The following is a 22,265-nucleotide window of genomic DNA, read 5'->3' as shown; positions in this document are numbered from 1 at the left end:
GGAGGTAGCATCAGGTAGGTAAGGGAGATGGCCTCCGGGCTGCTGAGGAGATCCATGGGTTCCCTGGACCCCACAGCAATCCTCTCAGGGCCGATCAATCCCTCTCTCCATATTTCCATCGCCAGGCCCTAAGCAGGAACAGGAGGTGAGAACGTGTTTCTTTAGCTCCTCTGCTCATGTCTGTCACACCCCACAGGTGACACTCATTTTCATGGAACTTGTGTTTATACTCAGGATGAAATTCCATTTCCCGTGACCACACCTAGATTTCAGAGAATAGAGCTTCAGTTGGAGTTCATGGCTTATTTTTTCCTCAGTGAGTCATCCTTATAAATTTATCTCTAGAGACAACATGGTCAGCTCCCCAGCTCACGAAGGCCATGGGACTTTTTTACTTCTATTATTTTCTCAAACAAAATTCATTTAAAGTTTGAAATAAGCTGAGCAATGGTGACAGATTCTTCCAATGCCAACATTCCAGAGGTAGGTGGCTCTCTGAGAGTTAGAGGCCAGCCTGGTTTACAGTGTGAGTTCCAGGTCCAATGTGCCCCCCACCAAATTGAAAAAGTCACAGGAGCCGAGTGTGTGTCCTGCACACAGCCTGCTGCTTATAGGAGCTGCCTTAACGTATATGGGAGCTGGTCCTTTCCAGTCAACATCCATGCCCGCGTCTGACTTCCTGAGGCTGTAGTCAGGGTACCTCTGAGAAATTGGAAGATACTGTGGCCATGTCAGCATGCCTACCCACACTGAATTGGGAACCAGGAGCTTGGGGCTATGGTCGAGTAGCAAATACTCTATCTCCCTGTCCTGGGCTGGGGGTGGGGTGGGGATAGCTGAAAGGTAGACCATATGCAGAGCACGCACAAGGCCCTGGGTAAATTCTCTAGCATTGCAAAGGTAGGCAGAGGCTTCCGGCTGGCTAGAAGATCCTTAAGCAACAGATTATAAATGCTGATGAATTTGCTTTAAGATAGCTTGAGCTAATTATAATGCTAAAGATGACCTTGAACTTCTGATCCTTCTCATGTGAGGATTAAAGGTATAGGACACTATGTACAGTTTATGGGGTGCAGGGACTCTAACCTAGGGCTTTGTGTGTGCAAAGCAAGCACTACTGCCAACTGAGTTACATCCCTGTCCCCTACTGTTGCCTAAGCTGACCTCAAACTCTAGTTCTCAGATACCTGGACAGGAGATTGAGGGCTTGTGGCGTGCTGCCCTTCTGTGTAGTCCAGCCCATGAAGAAGGCCCACATCCTGCTTTAAAAACAATAAAGAGGAAACCAGCTCCACACTTGCTCCTTGTTTGGCCTTCTCAACAGCATTTGTTAGTGTCTGTCCCCCTTTTCTCCTCGCAAGGATAGAAACGTTTGGAAACAAAGCTTTCATTGCTCTAGCCAATGTCCAGTGCCTGACAGTTAGTGAAGGCTGTGCAAGTGCTCAGTGACGGCCATTTTCCTCTCCCACTACAGCCATGTCTTTCCATGGCCTTAGCGGCTGAGAGCTCAGATGACCACAGGTCTCTATCAGTTCTAGTGGCAACCTTCCCAGTGTGGTGGTAAAGGTTCCTCTCCACCTCAAGGTCCTGGGTTCATCCACAACTGCCCCCCAGCCTCCAGCCAGCTTTCCCTCCCTGACCCAGAGAAGTCAACCTGCTCCTTCATCTAGAATTTCCTACTCTCTGCCTTGTGCTCATATCATGTTCCTGAACATCTACAAGAGGCTGACAGGAGACACCGGCAGACACCAGCTAGCTTGCCTGGGAGCCTTTCCCACAAGGGCCTGATATGGCAGAGAGAGAGGAGAGGTAGAGAGAAGAGGGGAGAGGAGAGGGGAGAGAAAGAGCGCGAGAGTGAGTGAGCGCTGGTTAGGCCCAGGCAGCAATTGCTTCCTTCCATTCTTTGGATGACGTAACTCCCTTCAATTCTTCATGGTTCCTTTTTGATATTTTGAAAACTATTGTATGGCATTTTGCTTGCATTTGTATCTGTGTACCATGTGTGTGTTCCTAGTGCCTATAATGTCAGGGAGAAGCAGATGGTTGTGAGTCACCCTATGGGTGCTGGGAACTGACTTCAGGTCCTGTGAAAGAGCTGTCGACAGACTTTACTAATTGCTGAGTCAGCGCGCCAGCTTTTTTTTTTTTTTCCTCCTTTTTAAATGCTGGGTAGTCACTCTACAGAAGACCCAAACCCTAATAACAGAGCTGGAGAAGTATCCATAGCTCAACTATGTCCCCACTAAGAGGAGAGGGAATCCACTTTTCTCAGCTCAAGGGATGGTTCCCAAACTTCAGCTTCTTACTCTTGTCTTTCTGGAAGTCAGGGACTGTGGGACAGTTGGGAGCCTTAAGGTCACTCGTGTGTGCTGTGCGCCAGTGACAAAGAATTAGGCAGTTCACAGAGCAAGCAGTCCGGGTAAACTCTGGGACCCACCTTGAGTTCTGAAGCAGGTCCCCTTTCTAACCCTTTGCCACCCAGAGGGCCCGGGGTTTACTGGGCTGGCAGTGGGGAGAAGCGTCTATCAACAGTCAGGGAACAGAACACACAGCCTTCGTGGGTTTGGCTAAGATTAGGGAACGAGTGCCTTAGAAACAGGAAAAACCCAGACAAAACAAACCCACTGTACTACTTTGAGGTACCATCATCCCTTTTGTTCCGGACATGGCTGCCCTGGAGAAAAGGCCACTGCAGGCAGGAGCCACAGACACACCTCGGAAGCCTCAGGGCTGCGCCTGGAGGAAGGTGTGTTGGGAGGGAGAGGACGGCAGGCCTTGCAGTGCCTACTCCTCCTTTCCCTCCGATCCCTCCTTCTAGCCTCTCCCCTTAGACAATCCCCTCCCCCAACTCTTCCGGCCTCCCCCTCGCCTCCACACTTCCTTCCTTCCCGCCTCTTCCCTACCCCCACTCTCTACCCCTTCCCATCTCCGGCCGCTTTCCTCAGCCCCCTTTCCCCCTCCTCTTTTACACTTGCACACCTTCCTATTCCCTTCGGCCCACCTCCCCTGCCCATCCCCCTCTTCGCCCTGGTCTCCTCCCCTCCAGCTCCACTCTCGGCGGCCGCCACGTCCCCAGCTCCGCCCACGCGAGCTCGTGGGGGAACCCCGGTGACGTCACCACCCGCAGGGCCCTCCTTCCCGCGCTCTCCAGAAAAGACGCGAAGGTGGTGACGTGTCCGGAGCGCCAGCGCGGCTGCGCACAAGGCGCGTGATCAACCTGCGGCGCCGCCTGGCGGAAGAATAGCGGCGGTGTGGCTGGAAGCGACGTGAGGCGGCAGCGTGGTGACGTCACCACGTAGGACCACGTGACCGCGTGCTGCTTCGGCCGCCCCTCCTGCCAGTGTGGGCGGAAACGTGGCTTCAATGCTTGCTTTACTTGGTCTCCTGAAACAGCTTGCAACGTAGTGCTGCGGGTCACGGGAAGTTTGAGGACCAGGAAACAAAAAAACTGAGACTGTATACTCACCCTCTGCCTTTGTCACCAACCGAAATCGTGTCTCAGGACGGTACAGAAAGCATCATCTCCAGCAACAGGAGCAGATTGCATGTGAAGCTCTGTCTTTATGCAGATGAGGAGTTTACGAACTAGTCCATTTGTAGAAGCTCTGTCTTTATGCAGATGAGGAATTTACGAACTAGTCCATTTGTAGAATATCCCGAGTCATTCAGGAGCGCAGTCCAGGCCGCAGCCATAGCCACTGGACCCACACCAAGTCATAGAGGGGAAAGCAGGAAGGAAGTCATGCACCCCGTTGGGAACCAACTTTGTTACTTGAAAAGCAGTTTTCCATATAGCACTATATATATAGTGTCAGGGTGCCTCTTAGAAATGCAGGTCTTGGACCTTGCGCTGAAGTTTACAATTCAGATATACACACTTTCTTTGAGACAGGGTCTCACCTTGGCAGGCCTGGTACTATGTAGACAAGGTTGCCCTTGAAGGTGTGTACCATCATGACCAGCTAGAATATGCATTTCAACAAGATCCCTAAATGAGTCCTATAAATAATTGGTTTGACAGATTAGTGCACATCAAGCCTTACCATGAAAACTAATTTTAGAACCATAGGCCTGTCTCAAGTTGAGCCCCAATTAAATGGACAGTTGGACAGACCTGGCCCCAGGGCTTGTATGGCCTGGCCACACCCCATTTCCACAAGATACTTGTCCAGTCTTCTCTGAAAACATAAGGCATTCCTTCCTTTTTTTCTTTTCCTGACCAAGTAGGTGGGAGCTGGGTGTTTCTGTCATTTGCAATTAAAACAGTTATCAGCTCTAAGTCGTTCCTATCAACAGGCTTAGAGATAGATGGTTCAGAAGTTAGGAGTACTGGCTGCTCTTGCAGGGGACCTGGGTTCCCAGCACCGACATGATGGCTCACATCCTAACTCCAGTTGCAGGTGCTCCAACAACCTTTTCTGATTTCCCAGGGCACCAGGCACCCATGTGTTCATACATACATGTAGGCAAAGCATGACAGAAAAAAAAAAACAAATCCTGCATTATCAAACCAATATATTTCAAGTTGAAATAAGATATACATAGCTGGGCGGTGGTGGTGCATGCCATTAATCCCAAGCACTCTGGGAGGCAGAGGCAGGCCTGGTCTCCAGCGTGAGTTCCAGGACAGCCGGAGCTATACAGAGAAACCCAGTCTTGAAAAAGCCAAATCCAAAAAAACCAAAAAAAAAAAAAAAAAGATATACATAGAAGTAAACTAAACATAATTTTAGTACTGTGCAGAAATCAATCTGTAGCCCCAGTGAGACTTCAGGAAGAGCAATGCCTATAACCCAGGGAAAAATGAAGACTTAATGGGAAAACCCACTGGCCTAAGTGTAAACAGAAGTCGCGACAGGTGTGGAGGAAATGTTTCCTTCTCTCCTAGAAGGCAAATCTTCACTTCCTCCACCGTTCTGTGAGGAGTGAAACCAGAACTAGGTTTTGAATTTTACCAGCTGCTTTTTAAAAAACAAACAAACAAACAAACAAAAAACCCTAAAAACAAAAAACACCCCCAAGTTCTCACTTTGTAGTTCTTGCTGTACTGGAACTATGTAGACCAGGCTGGCCTCAAACTCATAGATTGGCTACCTCTACCTCTCGAGTGCTCAGCTGCTCTCGATTCTGAATAATGAGGATGATGATGTTGCTGCTGCTGCTAATGATGACAATATGATAATAATAATAAAAATAATAATGTGTTTAATCCCAGAAATTGGGAGGCAGAGGCAGATGACTCTCTGAGTTTGAGGCCAGCCTAGTCTACTGAGTTCCATGACAGCCGAGGCTACACACAGACACCTGGTTGTGTGGGGTGGGTGGGTGGGAAGTGGCGGGGAATAAGTGCTGTTGATCCCCGGCACTACTCACTTTTTCCTGTTGACTACCAAAAAAATTCTCTCAAAGATTCTGATTGTAAAATCATGACATCGATGGCACCATTTGGAAAAACTAGTGACATTGTACTTTATTTTGTTATCAGGATAAAGAATATGATTGGAGCTCTCAGGCACAGAGAGGATTCTGCTCAGCCCAGGGCACATTAACTCTCCGACACCGCTGGCTAAGATCCAGTGCTGCCACTTTCCAAGAACTACAGAAAACCAAGCTGCAGGTGAATCCACGAGAAGTCGATGAGCTGGACTTGCGTTGCTTCTTCTAAAACTCTGGTCAGAAGCGAGTGCCCAATCTGTAATGGAGACTGCACACACAAGGCTAGTCACAAGACTTTCTTCTACAGAACACACATGGATGGGCTGAGTAACTGCATCTTAGCCAAGTGTGGTTCGTTAGCAGGGATCATATAAGTACTACTAGGATTCATAGTCCTCCAGGGGTTGGGATGTGCAAACTCTGCAAAATACTCTTGATTTGCCTCAAGGGAAAGTTATAGTAGTCAGAGGGGCCAGTTCCAAAGGTTGGTCCATGGGTGGCCTTGGGTCCTGGTAGTCAGCCACATGTCCATTGCGGTGGTGACCATACTCAAACTTGATTCGAAGCTCACCAATCTTGGACTGCGGGAGGATATCTGGAATCCACTCAATGATAAAGGGTGTTGGCTCCTTTTGATCTGGGGAAGTGTTACCTACAGAGGGAAAGGGGAGGTCAATGAGTACGGGGTCCACCTGACTATTCCTTTCTTTGTCTTTGCTTTTACTGCTTTTAGACAGGGTCTTCACTGGAGCTCAGGATGTACTCGACTCGTAGTTACTGTGCAGCATATGGTAACTCAGGCATGGCTGGCCAGAGGGTTCATGTAAGGGCCCTGGGAACACAAAGCCTGGCAACCTAAGTTCAATCTCCTGAACCTACATAAAGGTAGAAAGAATAAACTCAGCCTGGCGGTGGTGGCACACACCTATAATCCCAGCATTTGGGAGGCAGAGACAGGCGGATTTCTGAGTTAGATGCCAGCCTGGTCTACAGAGTGAGTTCCAGGACAGCCAGGACTATACAGAGAAACCCTGTCTGGAAAAACCAAATCCAAAAAAAAAAAAAAAAGAATCATCTCCACCAAGTTGGCCTCTGAGCTCCATATTCATGCTGCGGCACACACACAACTCCTTTACTATGACAATAAAGTTAAGAGCAATTTAGGTTTTACAGGTGTTGAAGGCTAGACACACAGCTGGATATGAAATGAAATGACTGCCCTTGCCATATAAAAACAGAGAGTTTAGCTGGGCATTGCACATGCCAGTGTACCTAGCCCTAGGGATCTTGAGGTGGACTGAAGATTCAAGTCCATTCTGTAAAGGCAAACAAAAACCAACAAACAAAAAAGGAAGTCTTGGGGGCTGGAGAGATGGCTCAGCAGTTAAAAGCACTGGCTGTTCTTTCAGAGGTCCTGAGTTCTATTCCCAGCAACCACCTGTAATGGGATCTGATGCCCTCTTCTGGTGTGTCTGAAGACAATGATAGTGTACTCATATGCATAAATAAATAAATAAATACATCTTTTTTTTTTTCCGAGACAGGGTTTCTCTGCATAGCCCTGGTTGTCCTGGAACTCACTCTGTAGACCAGGCTGGCCTCGAACTCAGAGATCCGCCTGCCTCTGCCTCCCAGAGTGCTGGGATTACAGGCGTGCGCCACCACCGCCCGGCAAGAAATAAATAAATCTTAAAAAAGAAGTCTTCCAGGAGAAAAAGTTTATAAAACATTAACGAGGGGCTGGAGGGCCAGCTGTGCCATGAGTGTGCATGCTGCTGTTGCATGGGCCCTGTTCCCAGCGGCCTCACTGGCTGACTCTCAACCACTCAACCCCAGCTCCTAGGGAACCACTGATGGCAAGTGAGCACACAGGAGTACAAACCACCCATTAAACATTAGTAAATGTAAAACAAACAAACAAAGACAGACGAAGGACCCTGACAGTAACACATACAGGCATACTCTCAGCATTCTGGCTCCCTAAACTAATACAATTTTACGGACTTCACTCTTGATCTTATTCCCAAACAGGCGGCCTTTCATAGCCCTATCCCTTCACCATGTCAGCTCTTCCTTTCTCAAAGTAGTCAGGAAGGAACTATTCCCAAGAAGAACCTGAGGCTTGTGACATGGGGCTGCAGAGCTCTGTGTGTCAAGGTACTGTCTGACTCATTCTGCTATCAGAGCTTCCATTTCCACTGTGATACACACACCCCTCCCCCACTGCTGGCTTTGACACACAGCAACATAACCATGACAGCAGGCAGCACTGGGGAGAGAGCAGCAAGGGGGGGTGTGTGCTCAGACAGGAAGTCAAGTGTGCATGGCTCCACAGCCCAGTCCCACCGCAGCACTGGCCAAACAGGACACAGCAACAGTGGTTCCTACCAGTAACAAAAGCCCAAGGAAGCATGCTTTATTTTTTGAGTAGGGTCTCTCTAACCTTGGCTGGCCTGGAACTCACAGATCTGCCTGCCTCTGCCATCTGAATACATCTGATTAAAAGCAGTACCACCTTATCTGACTTAGTAAAAGTTTCTTATATAAATTTAGGGCAACAACCAATAACGATCTGGAAGAAAACAGATGGCTGGCATATTAATAACATACACAAGAATAAACTTCGGAGGATCAAACGTTTACATGTGATAAAATCCGCAGACTAGCCTCTGGCTGTGCTCTTCCTTTTATCTACAATAAACTTCCTTCACCTTATTTAGGAGCAGTAACATCCGCCCTTGTTTGTTTTTATTTAGATTTATTTAAGTATGAGTACAATTATAGCTATCTTTAGACACACCAGAAGAGGGCATCAGATGACATTACAGATGCTTGTGAGCCACCATGTGGTGGCTGGGAATTGAACTTAGGACATTCATGCTCTTAACTGCTGAGCCATCTCTCCAGCTTCTCCTTCTCTTCCTCTCCCACTCCCTCTCCCCCTTCCCCGCCCTTCCATTCAGTCTACACAGTGAGTTTCAGATCAGCCAGGGCTACACAGTGAGATGGGAGGAGGGTGTTACATAGAAATATCTGTGGTGCTTCTTGGGGGAGGGCAGGCTGCAGGGGGCTTGGTTCACTAATTCTTTCATGATCTCTCCACAATACACACACATTCAGCTGCTGTTTAGAAATCACCAGCTCAAAAGGGACAAACATGTTTCTCAGGTTCTTACAAAATGAGTGCATGTGCTCTGATTAAGGACAAGATCCAGAGCCCCGGGAACAGGGCTCAGGCAGAGGTCTTCTGAAAGTCACTCACCAACTTTGAGGAAGGTTTTCAGCTCCAAAGGTCTCAGCACAGGCTGCTTCTCTATGCGGCCGTAGGTTTCTGCTATGCTCTCCACTTCCACTTTAGGGCATTTAAACAGCTCATAAGTCCCATCCCGGTTCTGGATGAAGCTACGTGTGATTTCCAGGGGCATCTGGACACAGAGAGCAAGAAAGGGAGACACAGAAAACTTGACATACATGTATCTTGGGTGCCACTAGGTCTCTTATGATTCTATCTTTTAAAAATATTAATATTATTATTCATATGTGTGTGAATGAAAGGAGGACGCGACTGCATCTAGGTATTGTTGAGGTTTTATTGTAGACGTGGGGGAGAGAACAGCCGGAGGCATCTGGAAGGTCTGAACCAGACTGAACCAGGCTAGGAGAGGAGGGGGTGGGGAAGAGGTTCAGAGAGCCCATGAGATCCAAGAGAACTAAGAACAGAACAGTGCTCATAGCCAAAATGGCTGAGTGACAAAGGGAACTCTCTTCCCTGCAAGAAGGGAAGCCAGTTGGGCGGAGCATTCAGGGCGTGGGGTGCAGGGGGCCACAGGTCCCCAGGCTGACCCCAGGCTTCTTTGGGATCTGACAATGTATATGTACATATGCCTCTCATGTACGTGGGAGCTTGAGAAGTCAGAGGAAGCGTGTTAGATACCTGGAGCTGGAATCACAGTTACAGTTACATGGCAGTGGTGAGCGGCCACAGAAAATTGAACCTGGGTCCCCTGAACATGGGTCCCCTGGAAGCACAGCCAGTGCTTTTAGTCACTGAGTCCTTTCTCCGACCCCATGACACTACTTTTATTTTAAATGCAGGCAAATCAATAAACTTTCTTTTAAAACTCATTTTGTATTCCATGTATGTATGTGTTGTATTGGTGAACATGTGCACAGGTACATGTGCCTGTGCATGCACACAGACGAGAGCTGCTCTATCACACCCAGCCTCAAGACAGGCTCACACGTAAGCTGCGCGGCCATCGAACCTTACTTCTGAACACAATGATGCTTTGGCGCTAATCTAATCTTCTTGTGTTTGTTTTTGAGACAGTTTCACTATATATTTACCTGTGAAATTCCAGACTTCTGCCTTTGCCTCCCAAGTACTGGATTGTAAGTATGAGCTAGTAAGCCTGGCTAAATAAACCTTTATGCATCTGAGTCACACTATGTTCAATTTTCTGAAATATTCTACTTCTGTAGGAAGGGAATGATCTGTCAAAATTTCAGATCTACTTCAACAAACTATTTTAAAATGCATAATGTTGAGCCTGTGCGATGGCTGGGGCAAGGGTTCAACTCCTAGAATCAACAAGGGGAGGAGGGAGCTGAGTCATGTACACATACACGCACACGCACAAATAAATAAATAAATAAATAAATAAATAAATAAATAAGCAAGCAAGCAAGCAAGCAAGCAGATATAGTAAAGTATTCAGTGTGTCCTGTCAAAAGAGAACAGCACAGGTCATCAAGTTACAGTCTGAGGAGGAGAGCATAAACAAGACCCAGTGACGTCACAGATAGAACGCCATCTACTATTATGAGTACCCATTCTAGCAACAATCAGTCGAGTCTAGGATCCTCATAGACACCAGAGTATCATGAATTCACAAGGAAGATTCTGCTTTGTTTTTTGGGGGTAAGCAGAGGGAGGAGGACAGGGTCTTACGTGGTAGCTCTGGCTAGTCTGGAACTTGCCATGTCGACAGGCTGGCCTCTAACTCCTGAGTACTGGGATTAAACGACTGCACCAACTATGCATGGCCCCAAATCCTGCTTTCTGACCCCAAAGGCAAAAACCAGTATCTGAAACTTGAGATGCTTTTTTTCATGTGTGGCTGCTTTGCTTTTTCATACCAGGTCTCATATAGCTGAGGCTGGCTTCTGAATTGATATGCAGCTGAAGATGAGCTTGAGATTTGATTCTCCTGCCTCCATCCTGAACATCCATCAAGACCTGGGCTTGAAAGTGTGTCCCACTAGATTCCATTTTATATGGCTGGGATCATGTCAAGGCCATTAAACCTTTACCTGCTGAGTGATTTCACTGGCCCTTTTGAAAATCACCTTCTATTTTTTATTTATTTATATTTTTTTTTTGGTTTTTTAGATTTGTTTTTTTTCCAAGACAGGGTTTCTCTGTGTAGCCCTGGCTGTCCTGGAACTCATTCTGTAGACCAGACTGGCCTCGAACTTAGAAATCCGCCTGCCTCTGCCTCCCAGAGTGCTGGGATTACAGGCCTGCGCCACCACCGCCCAGATGAAAAACACCTTCCAAAGCATGAAGTTACTAAAATCAGACTCAGAACTATAAAGACTCTATCTAAATAATCCTTTAGTATAAGTAAGGAACTTTAAGAGCTGGGGAAGTAATCCTTTAGTATAAGTAAGGAACTTTAAGAGCTGGGGAAGAGACTCAGTCAGTAAAGTGTTTAGCACGCAAGCAGAAGGACCTGAAGTTCTGTCCCCAGGTGTGGTGGGACACACAGTACTTGCTTGCAATTTCAGTACTGGACACAAAGAGACATGTAGAACCCTGGGGCTGCCAGGCCACCCAGCCTAACCTACCTGGTGAGCTCCAGGCCACTCCCCCTACTCCCCACGGCTCCTGAGGAATAAATGCTTACCTCTGGGGTATCTAAGATTTGTTTGACTTGCAGAATATTAGTGATATGCCAGGTGTACTTGGAAAAGGTTCCCAGTGGCAAGGCATCTTTCCGGACAAAAGCTGCAGTGAGAAGGAAGGGACAAATGTGAATACTGAAGCAGTGTCCTCCCAGTGTGCTCGCTACCCCAGAGTCCGGCTCACTGCAGTGCAGTCATTGTCCTTGGATCCCGACCTTCTGCAAGTAGGCAACAGTCTGGCAGGCAATGACTGCACACAGAAAATGGACCTCCAACGCAGAAGGTGGGGGCTTTCAGGATGCTCCTTTTTAGACCTTTAGAAACTTGTTTATATATTTTGTTGTTGCTGCTTCTTTTCTGTAGTGCTAGGACAAACGCAGGCTCTTGTGTGGTAGATCTATGTGCATAGAATTCCATTCTAAAATCCTCTTACAACATGAGATCCAATGGGTCAAATCAGAGTCCTTTAAAATTACACAGATGAGGGCTAGAGAGATGGCTCAGTGGTTAAGAGCACTGACTGCTCTTCTGAAGGTCCTGAGTTCAAATCCCAGCAACCACATGGTGGCTCACAACCATCTGTAACAAGATCTGACGCCCTCTTCTGGAGTGTCTGAAGATAGCTACAGTGTACTTTTAAAGATTATTAAAATACACAGATGAGCTATGAACATGTGAAGGTTTTCAGGTCTTAAAGCATTGTGCATTCACAGCTTGCACTATTCACAACTACTCTGGGCCTCGCAGAGTAACTGTTATATCATGTAACAACTTACTAAAGAAACACTGTTCCTTTCTAGTTGTAATCACTTTTGGTTGTTGGCCACCTGATGGTTCTCCCCCCCTCCCCATCTTTATTTCTAAAAAGTTACTCTAAAACTAAAATCTTGGAACTGGAGAAATGGCTCAGTGGTTAAGACACTGACTGCTCTTCCAGAGGTCCTCAGTTCAATTTCCAGCAACCATCTGGTGGCTCACAACCATCTGTAACGGGATCTGACGCCCTCTTCTGATGTGTCTTAAGACAGCTATAATTGTACTCACATACATAAAATATATAAATAAATCTTTTTTTTCTTTTTCTTTTTTTCTTTTTCTTTTTTTTTAGATTTATTTATTATTATATGTAAGTACACTGTAGCTGTCTTCAGACACTCCAGAAGAGGGCATCAGATATCTTTAAGGATGGTTGTGAGCCACCATGTGGTTGCTGGGATTTGAACTCATGACCTTCAGAAGAGCAGTCAGTGCTCTTACCTGCTGAGTCATCTCTCCAGCCCATAAATAAATCTTTAAATTAATTTATTATATGTAAGTATTGTCTTCAGACACACTAGAAGAAATCGGATTTCATTACAGATGGTTGTGAGCCACCATGTGGTTGCTGGGATTTGAACTCAGGACCTCTGGAAGAGCAGCCAGTGCTTTTAACCACTGAGCCATCTTTCTGGCCCCATAAATAAATCTTTAAAAAAATGTCTCCCTTTTTCAAAATCTGTAATGGTTAATCTTTATGTTTGCTGGTGTCTTTTGAGATGGGTTTCCCTGTGATCCTAGACTGAGCTGGAGCTCACTCTGTAGACCAGGCTGGCCCCAAACTCCCAGAGTTCTACCTGCCTCCGCCTCCTGAGTGCTTTGACTAAACATATTTGCTATCATGGCATAATGGTTAATCTGGATGATCAACTAGTTTGGACTTAGAGTCAACAACACAACCCAAACCTCTAGGCAGGTGCATGAGCCAGTTTCTAGATTACGCTGAGGCAGGAAGACCCACCCAAACTGTGGGTGGCATCACTCCACGGGCTGGGGACCCAAACCAAATCAAAAGGAGAGCAGAAGCTGAGCTCCAGGATAGATAGTGTGATGGCCGCCTCATTCCTCGTGTCATGCTCTCCCTACCACGTGGACTGTATCCCAACAGTGAGCCAAACAAGCGCTTCCGTAAGGTACTTCCTTTCAGGCATTGCATCACAGTAACAAGGAACCAACCCAGGATTATCAAGTGGGGCTCTTGTTCTGATAAGCTTGAGTATCTGGTTATTGGGCCTCTGGAACTGGTTTATGGGAGGAATGTGGAAGAGTTTGGCTCCGTGGGCTAGAAAAGTCTAGAGTGCTGTAAGTAGAGCCCGGTGGGCATTCTGATGGGGACCCAGGAGACCCGAAGTGCGGAGAGAGGCCTGGCTCATGTGCCTTCAGAGAGGACTGAGGACGCTCAGGAACCAGGCCAGCAGATATTCATGATTCAAGCAAGGAAAATGGCTCTTTTGGGCCTGTGTCACAAGAGCTTGGATGAAGCTGGATTACTAAGGAGGGGACAACATGTTTGTCCATCTTAAGACAGATGGCATTCAGACTATATGGTGGCTATGTCCATCTTAAGACAGATGGCATTCAGACCATACGGTGGCTATGGCTCACGGCTCTCTCAGGTCCATGGGGAGAAAGAACAGAAAAGGAGCAGAGAAGATATCAAAGTGTGCAGCTTGTCAAGCAACAAGAGCAGCAGCAAGCTGAAAGTTACAGACAAGGTAGGGCTGAAAGCAGCTGTAACCGGTAGGTTAGGTTAGGTTAGAGCCGCTAAAAAGCAACACGGCACCTGCACTGGGAAAATAGGAGAGAGGTCTGTTAGACAAGACCCCACACATCAAATCCTCCAACTTGTGAACAGAAAACTTCACTAGACAGTACAGTGTAAATTGAGGATGGCAAGGAAAGGGTTCCCTGATCAAAAACACCTGCTAGGAATGCTCTCCCAGAGTCAGCACACAATAGCCACTGCAACTGTGGTTAGAGGAGGTCAGGTCCATCCTGAGCTAGCGGCACTGTCCACAGATACTGGTTCTGTGGGTAGTAAAGATGCAAGACTGAGGGAATCATGGAGTCTCATGCCGTGATTCTAGAGAGCACTGAAGTCAGGCTAAGTGTGGCATGACTGGCATTCTGAGAGGCTGCTAAGCAGAGGCAGGTTGGTAAAGCCCAAGCGGCAATGGAGAACCCAGGATGTTACAGACAGCAGCATCATCCAGCACTTGTGGAGGAAAGCTGCAGACATGGCTCAAGACAGAGGCTACGTGTCATCAGGCAACAGAGCTGGAGGGGTGGGTCTCCCCAGGCCCTTTGGAGTCCCAGGTGCCCAATGGACATACGGATTTGATGAGCTTCGGTCGCTTTGATCCAATCATTCCTTGCTATGCCCTAATTCTTCCTCTTTGGAATAGGGATGGATATTCTGGTGCGATAGCATATTCAGGGTAGGTTCTCACTTTATAGGCATTCATAGCTAAGATTGACTTGAGACTTGGATGAGACCCTCGGGGACTGTTCAGAGCCTATGGGAACTTGGATGTTGAACTGAAAAGCACTTTGTATTATGAGATGGCCAAGTACCGATGGGAACTAGAGATGAATGTCAAGGTTTATAGTGACTTGCGTGCTTTGGTGTCAAGTTACCAATGGGTATCTTGTGATTGATAATACTGTCAACTTGATGAGATTTACAATCACCATGGAAACAAGTCTCTGAGTATGTTTTTCAGGGAATTTAGATTAGCTAGGTAGGAAGACCACACCTAAATATGGGTTGTACTATTTTATGGTTAGAGTCCTAAACAGAACACAAAGGAGACAGTGAGCCTAGCACCAACATTCATTTCTCTCTGCTTCCGTGGATACCATGTGACCAGTCACCTGCTGCTGCCACAAATTCCTCATCTTGATGAGTTAAAACAAACCCTTCTCTCCTAAGCTGCATTTTGGGGTACTCTGTCACAGCACCAAAAAAAAAAAAAAAAAAAAAAAGGAATTAACAAACTTTTTAGCTGTTGTTTCCTTTTTTTTTGTTTGTTTTTGTTTTGCTTTTTTGAGACAGAGTTTCTCTGTCTAGGCTGTTCTGGAACTCAGTTTGTAGATCAGGTAGGCCTCAAAACTCTCAGAAACTCACCAGTCTTTGCTTCCCCAGTGCTCAGATTAAAGGTGGGCACTCTCCCTCTTCCTGTGAACTTTCTGAAGATATTCTGTCTGTTCTAATCTTAATAGGTGGAGACTCTTTCTAATAGTATTTGCTAAGAAATATATATATTGTGTGTAAGTGTGTTTTTAATTTAAAAATACTTTTTTTTTGAGACAGAGTTTCTTCTGTGCAGCCCTGGTGGTCTTGAAACTGGCTCCGTACACAGGCTGGTCTTGAACTGAGAGACCCACTTGCCTCTGCTTTCTGTGTGCTGTGGAGAAATGTGTGCCGCCATGCCAGGCTGTGGAGAGATGTGTGCCGCCATGCCAGGCTGTGGAGAGATGTGTGCCACCATGCCAGGATGGAGCTATATGTTGTCATTGTTGTTGTTTGTTTTTATTTTTTGAGACAGGGTTTCTCTGTGTAGCCCTGGCTGTCCTGAAATTCACTCTATAGAGCGGGCTGGCTTCTAACTCACAGAGATCCACCTGTCTCTCCTTCCCAAGTGCTGGAACTACAGGCATACCCTACCACTGCCCAGGGGGAATTATATTCTTAATGCACTACTGCCCTGAAAGTTTCCATTCACTCTAACTGGAAGAAGCATCTGTCTTTGGAGGGACAGTCACTGCTCTAAGAGCTAACAGCCAAAAGTTTCATGTCCCTATAACTTGCCTGGACATGCTAACCCTGAAAGTTCCAGAGATTTTTCCACCCATGGTTCTCTAGGTCATGATTGTTACTACTCTTCCCCAGGGGAGCCGCACCTGTGGTGGAGTTGGGGAGCCGCTTGTCTGCACTTCCTATGGACAGTCTCTGTTGCAAGGCATCAAAAAAGGACTGAGGAATGTGGAACACCAGGGGCTCTGGTTTGCCTGCAGAAAAGAGAAGGATGTCATTTAAACAAACTTGGTTGTTTTCTTGACGTACAAGGACAGGGAAAAGGAAAGGAAGGGATGGAGCTGTGATCCTAAGTATCTGGTGTGGGCAGGCTGGGAAGACAGATCAGTGTGCGAGGGCACCTGCTGCGCAGTTGATAACCTGACTGGAACCTACAGTGGTGAAAAGGGAGAAGCATTTCCTGCACGTTGTCTTCTGACTGCCACACACTGGCTGTGGCATGCATGTCCCCTATCCCAACCAAATAAAATGTAATACCACCACCAGCACCCCTGCCTTGAGGGCCAAGGGCTGTGTCAGCCTGTTCCTTCACCCCTAGCTTATTAACACACCTACCCTCCGCCCGGGTGACCTCAGAGCCATAGCTGTGGAACCACCACCGGAGCACACTTCTCTCCTTGAAGATCATATGAAATGAGAACATGTCAGCAGAGCTAAGAGCCTCTGGTTGGCCCATCATCCTGACTGACTCCTGACCTCTGTGCCAGGCACTCGCTGGCTGTATTCAGCTTAAGCAAAGCAGGAGGCTGCTCTGGCCTACATGGTTAGGACCATGAGTGCTAAGATTACAGGGTTAGGTTGCTGTGGGTCCAGTTGGCATCAGTGTAACTATGACTTCAGGGCACATAAAATATAAGAAAACATCTAATCTCTCTCTCTCTTTTGGATTTTGGTTTTTTCAAGGCAAGGTTTCTCTGTGTAGCCCTGGCTGTTCTGGAACTCACTCTGTAGACCAGGCTGGCCTCAAACTCAGAAATCCACCTGCCTCTGCCTCCCAGAGTGCTGGGATTACAGGTGTGCGTCATCACCTCCCGGCTTTCATCTAATCTCTTAAAGTAATTTGGATGAAGAAAAAGTCAACAGACTTTTGTACAAGAGAGGCAGCTGAGCTCATAGTTTTTCTTAATTCTAGCAGATGGAGACATCTAGAGCTCTATGGAGAAGCACAGAGCTTTGGACAGTGTTTAGACATAGTCTTATTCTGTAGCACAGGCAGGATCTGGATTTGACTCACTATGTAGACCAGACTGACCTCAAACCTTAGGGATCCTCCTTCCTCTGTGCCAGGAGTGCTGGGCCTACAAGTGTGCCAGCACACCTGGCTCTAAGAGAAAGACCACTGGTTAACTTGAAAAAACAAAATTAGTTCAATAGTTTAGAGCACTTGTTGTTCTTGCAGAGGACCCAGGTTTGGTTCCTAGCACCCACATGGTGGCTCACAATCATCCACAACTCTAGTTTCATGAGGTCTAACTACCTCTTCTGACCTTTGTAGATACCAGGGATGCATGTGGTATGCATATGTACCTGCGGGCAAAATACCCATTCAAGAAAATGAATCTATTTTTTCTAAAATGTTTAATATATATTAAATGAGGTTTTAGGCAAGGTGGGACACTATAATGCCAGCATTTTTAGAGGCTGAGGCAGGGTTCTGACTTTGTGATTACTCTTGCTATAGCTTTCAAAAACAAAAAACAAAAAAAGAAGAGGGCTAGAGAAATGGCTCAACACTTGCAGCTCTTCCAGAGAATCTGAGCTGGCTCTAGGCACCCGTGTCAGGAGACTCACGGTCACCTGCAACTCCAGGCCTGGGATGCCTGACAGTCTCCCAGCTTCTGCTATCTACTGCACTAATATGGCACACTGGACACACACACACACACACACACACACACACACACGCAGAGTCATAAACATATACATAAATAAAACAGAACAAAACAAAAAAGAGGAGCTCCAAACAAGTAAAAAATAACCCTTTTTTTTTTTTTGGTTTTTTTTTTTGAGACAGGGTTTCTCTGTGTAGTCCTGGCTGTCCTGGAACTCACTCTGTAGACCAGGCTGGCCTCGAACTCAGAAATCCGCCTGCCAATAAATTATATCGAATAAAAAAAATTAAAAAAAAAAAAAAGAAAGAAATCCGCCTGCCTCTGCCTCCCAAGTGCTGGGATTACAGGCGTGCGCCACCACGCCCAGCAACAACACTTTTTTTTTAAGAATTAGAATAGAAAAGACTTCTACTTTATATTCACTTTTTTAAAAATATTTATTTATTTATTATATGTAAGTACACTGTAGGTGTCAGATCTCTTTTTGGATGGTTGTAAGCCACCATGTGGATGCTGGGATTCGAACTCATGACCTTTGGAAGAGCAGTCAGTGCTCTTACCCGCTGAGCCATCTCTCCAGCCCCTCACTTTTTTTAAATATATATATTTTTGAGACAGAGTCACTATAAGTAGCTTTCCTCAACCTGGAACTTATATACAACCAATGGTCACTGTTTCCCAAGTGTTACTAATTATTAATTTTTGTTTTTGAGACAGGGTTTCTCTGTGTATCCCTGGCTGTCCTGGAACTCACAGAGATCCAACTGCCTCTGTTTTTCCAGGGATAGGATTGGAGACATGTACCACCACCAGCACCTCTAAGTGAGTCTTTGAATGGATCCTCCTGTGAGATTCTCGGTGCAGATCCTCACACCCAGCTGGCTTTGCCTATTGGTGACTATAGAATGCCAATGTCAAAACTCAGTGTTTAGTGTGTACAGATGTGTTGTGGGTTTATATGTGCAGGAACACATACATGTACTTGAAAGCAGTGTGGAGGCCAGAGGTGAACTTAAACGTTTTCTTAGGACTGTGTTTCTGTCTTTGTTGTCTTTGTGGCTTTCTGCTTATTAAAACATTTTTAAACATTTGTTTTACGTATGTGAGTATTTTGCCTGCATGTCTGTGTGTGCAATGAGCACGAACATGAACAAGTTAGAAAAAGGTGCTAGGTGGCGCTCGCCTGTGATTCCCAGCACTAGGGAGGCAGAGGCAGGCGGATTTCAGAGTTCAGGGCCAGCCTGGTCTACAGAGTTCCAGGATGGCCAGGGCTATACAGAGAAACTCTGTTTTGAAAAACCAAAATCAATCAATCAATCAATCAATCAATCTTTGTCCAGCAGTGGTGGCGCAAGTCTTTAATCCCAGCACTCTGGGAGGCTGAGGCAGGCAAACTCTCTGAGTTCGAGGCCAGCCTGGTCTACAGAGTGAGTTCCAGGACAGCCAGGGCTATACAGAGAAACCCTGTCTCAAAAAACCAAAAAAAAAAAAAAAAAAAAAAAAAAAAAAAGAAGAAGAAAAAAAAAGAAAAAGGTGTTAGATCCCTTGGACCTGGGATATGGAGCCACGATGCTGGAAATGGAACTCAGGTCCTCTGGAAGAGCAAGAAATGCTCTAAACTGCTAAGCTATCTCTCCAGTCCTGATTTGTTTTAATTTAGTGTGTGTGTGTGTATGTACGCGTGCACATGCAGCCTATGGCATACATGGTGAGGGGAGGTTGTGGTGTCAGAGGATAACCTGCAGAAGCCAGTTTTGTCTGTCTCCCATGAGTTCCAGGGATTAAACTCAGATCATGAGGTTTGGTGGGAAGGTGCCTTTCCTTGTTGAACCATCTCACTGCCCACCTACAACTGGATTTTTGAGACAAGTTCTCTCAAAACTTGAAGCTTGTCAGTCGTGGCCACCCTTTTCATATTGAGATTACAAGTTCACACCTCCCAAACCCAGACTGAAACTGTTTTAGGTGGGTTCTGTTTTAGGTTGGGCATCAATCAAGATGCCTCAAAAAAGCACGGAGCTTTTCATCCTGACAATCAGGAAACCCATGTAAAGAATTCTGCTGGACAAAGTACTAATGAAAGTAGCTGAAGGAGAAAGGGCCTGTGTGCTCTCAGTGTACGGGTGCAGGTTCACAGTAGGAAAGGACTGACAGCCAGAGAGGTTCTAGCACTGGAAGCTGGCGTGTGAGGTGGCTGGTCCCATCACGACCAGTGTCAGGGAGCAGAGAGGTGAAAGCTGGCACACTGCTCACAGTTCCATCCGTCATGGGATGCTGTCACCTACTCATTTAAATCTGTCATCGCCCTCATAGACACTCAGTGCTGTGTTTCTGAGTGAATCCAAATCTAGTCAAGTTGACAACGAGGATACACTGCCCCACCATCCACCTCCAGTGTGCTCCGCTGGGTAATCAGCACTGAGCCTCGCCCACCTCTGCTCTGCCTTCACTGGGTTCCCGGAGGCTCGAGAGGTGTTCCTTTACAGTCTAAAGCTTTGGCACATCAGACACAAACACGAAGACAAAGACCCAGGCGGACTTACAGGTTGTATCTGCTGCTCTTTTTTTCTTCTATCTCTAACTCCACTTTGTTGGTCCTGTAGTCCAATTATGATTAAATTAATCATTTGGTAATGATTCTTTAGTTCTTTCTACTTTGATGTCTTTCTTCATTTGCTCGTTTGCTGCTTTTGTATTACATTCTTTTATCAGAGAGGAAAGGATGTGGGCCACAGTGCACATATATAGATCAAAGGACAACTTGTGGGAATTGGTTTTCTCCTTTAACCCCTGAGTCCTGGAGATGAAACTCAGGCTGTCAGGCTTGACAGCAAGTACCTTTCCCACTTAAAAAAGGTTTTGTTTTTTTTTTTTCCTTAGTGACTGGGAAGAACCCAGAGACCTGTGTCTGCAGGACACAATGCTACACCTCTACTTCACTCTTCTTTAAAACAACAGAACAAGGTCTCAGGCTGTAACTAGGCTGGCCTCGGACTCAGGGCAAGCCTCCTGCTCCAGCACTGCCTTACCAGCTTGACATTTCCTTTCTTGCGGCTCAGCGCTCGGGACCCAAGCTCACACAGCTTTCCTACAAGTCAGAGTAAAACCGCCACACAGAGCTGTGCTGTCTCCCACTCCAGGCACACTTACCATCAAACTGATAGTGCATGGTTTGGTGGATGCGCTCTGTGACACTGGCCAGCCAGTCTTGGAAAGACAAAGTCACTTGTGCCTCATCTAACAGCTGACCACAGACTAGAAAAAGGGAAAAAACAAAACAAAACAAAGTTTTTCATTAACTTTACTTTTCTTTCAAAATAAACAATTAACTTCTGAAGCTTAAAATAGTCAAGTGGTTTATACAGAAAAAAAAACATAAAAATTAAATACAGAGAAATTAAGTGAAATAGGTTTAAGGGCTTTTTCTTTTTAATTGACATATAACAACTATACATTTTATGATATCCAGTGTGATGACAGATGTATTTTAATATTCATTCTCTCTCTCTCTCTCTCTCTCTCTCACACACACACACACACACACACACACACACAGTGTGTAACTACATCTCTCTCTGTATATATCATGTGCACGAATGCAGTAGCCTCTGAGGCCAGCAAGGCCACTGGATCTCCTGCAGCTGGAGCTACAGGAGCTTGTAAGCTTCCCAGTGTGAATTCTGAGTTGAACTTGGGTCCTCTGCAAGAGTACCAAGAGCTCTTACCTGCTGAGCCATCTCTCCAGTTTCATAAAACTTAAAACGTCCATGTATACTGGGCCGGACAGTACATCCTTGTGACAAAAGTGAATGTAACACAGGGTGATGACGGATGCCTATGTTAGCATTTAGGAAACAGACGCAGGGAGCAGGAGTCCAGGGCCATCTATGGCTACTCAAGGGCTTTTGAGAAAAATCACTTGAACAGTCAAGTGTGGTGGGTGGGATACACCTTTAATTCTAGCGGTCAGGAGGCAGAAGACAGTGGACTGCTGTGAGGTCAAGGCCATCTTGTCTACAAGGGTAACACAAACCAAGGCAAAGCAAACCAGGGTCTCAAGAGATGGCTCCGAGGTTAGCAACAGTTGTGCTCCTGAAGAACTGGGTTTGGTATGCGGAACCATAGCAGCTTACAATTGTTCAGCTTACTACTCTAGTTCCAAGGGGATCAGATGCTCCTCTGGCCTCTGCAGGCAGGAGGCATGCATAGAGCATACAGACATACATGCAGATAAAACTCCTGTTTATATTACATTAAAATAGCAATTAAAAGCAGGGAGGTATTGGCCAGGCAGAGGTGGCACATGCCTTTAATCCCACAGTTCAACAGACTGAGGCACAGGCCGGGGAGATGGCTCAGCAGTTAAGAGCACCGACTGTTCTTCCAAAGGTCCTGAGTTCAAATCCCAGCAACCATCTGTAATGGGATCCAATACATTCTTCTGGAGTGTCTGAAGA

The 22,265-nt window shown here is 46.3% G+C and overlaps 1 protein-coding gene across 4 annotated transcripts in view; it reads right to left on the bottom strand.

Annotated features, from left to right (window-relative positions):
* Nucleotides 1-5,444: 5,444 nt before the first annotated feature.
* The window catches only part of C2H2orf42 (chromosome 2 C2orf42 homolog), a 33,440-nt gene continuing 16,619 nt past the window's right edge, over nucleotides 5,445-22,265 (bottom strand). For all 4 annotated transcript variants that reach the window (XM_052174218.1, XM_052174219.1, XM_052174220.1 and 1 more), the window contains exons 6-10: nucleotides 20,959-21,063; nucleotides 16,063-16,170; nucleotides 11,346-11,446; nucleotides 8,699-8,861; nucleotides 5,445-6,088 (exon numbers count right to left, since the gene is read on the bottom strand). In XM_052174218.1, the coding sequence (XP_052030178.1) occupies nucleotides 5,880-6,088; nucleotides 8,699-8,861; nucleotides 11,346-11,446; nucleotides 16,063-16,170; nucleotides 20,959-21,063 (686 nt within the window). In that variant the 3' untranslated portion in view covers nucleotides 5,445-5,879. The remainder of the gene's footprint in view (nucleotides 6,089-8,698; nucleotides 8,862-11,345; nucleotides 11,447-16,062; nucleotides 16,171-20,958; nucleotides 21,064-22,265) is intronic.

The sequence above is a fragment of the Apodemus sylvaticus genome, chromosome 2, assembly GCF_947179515.1.
Source record: "Apodemus sylvaticus chromosome 2, mApoSyl1.1, whole genome shotgun sequence".
NCBI lineage: Eukaryota > Metazoa > Chordata > Mammalia > Rodentia > Muridae > Apodemus > Apodemus sylvaticus.
This window is presented reverse-complemented; position numbering and strand designations above follow the sequence as displayed.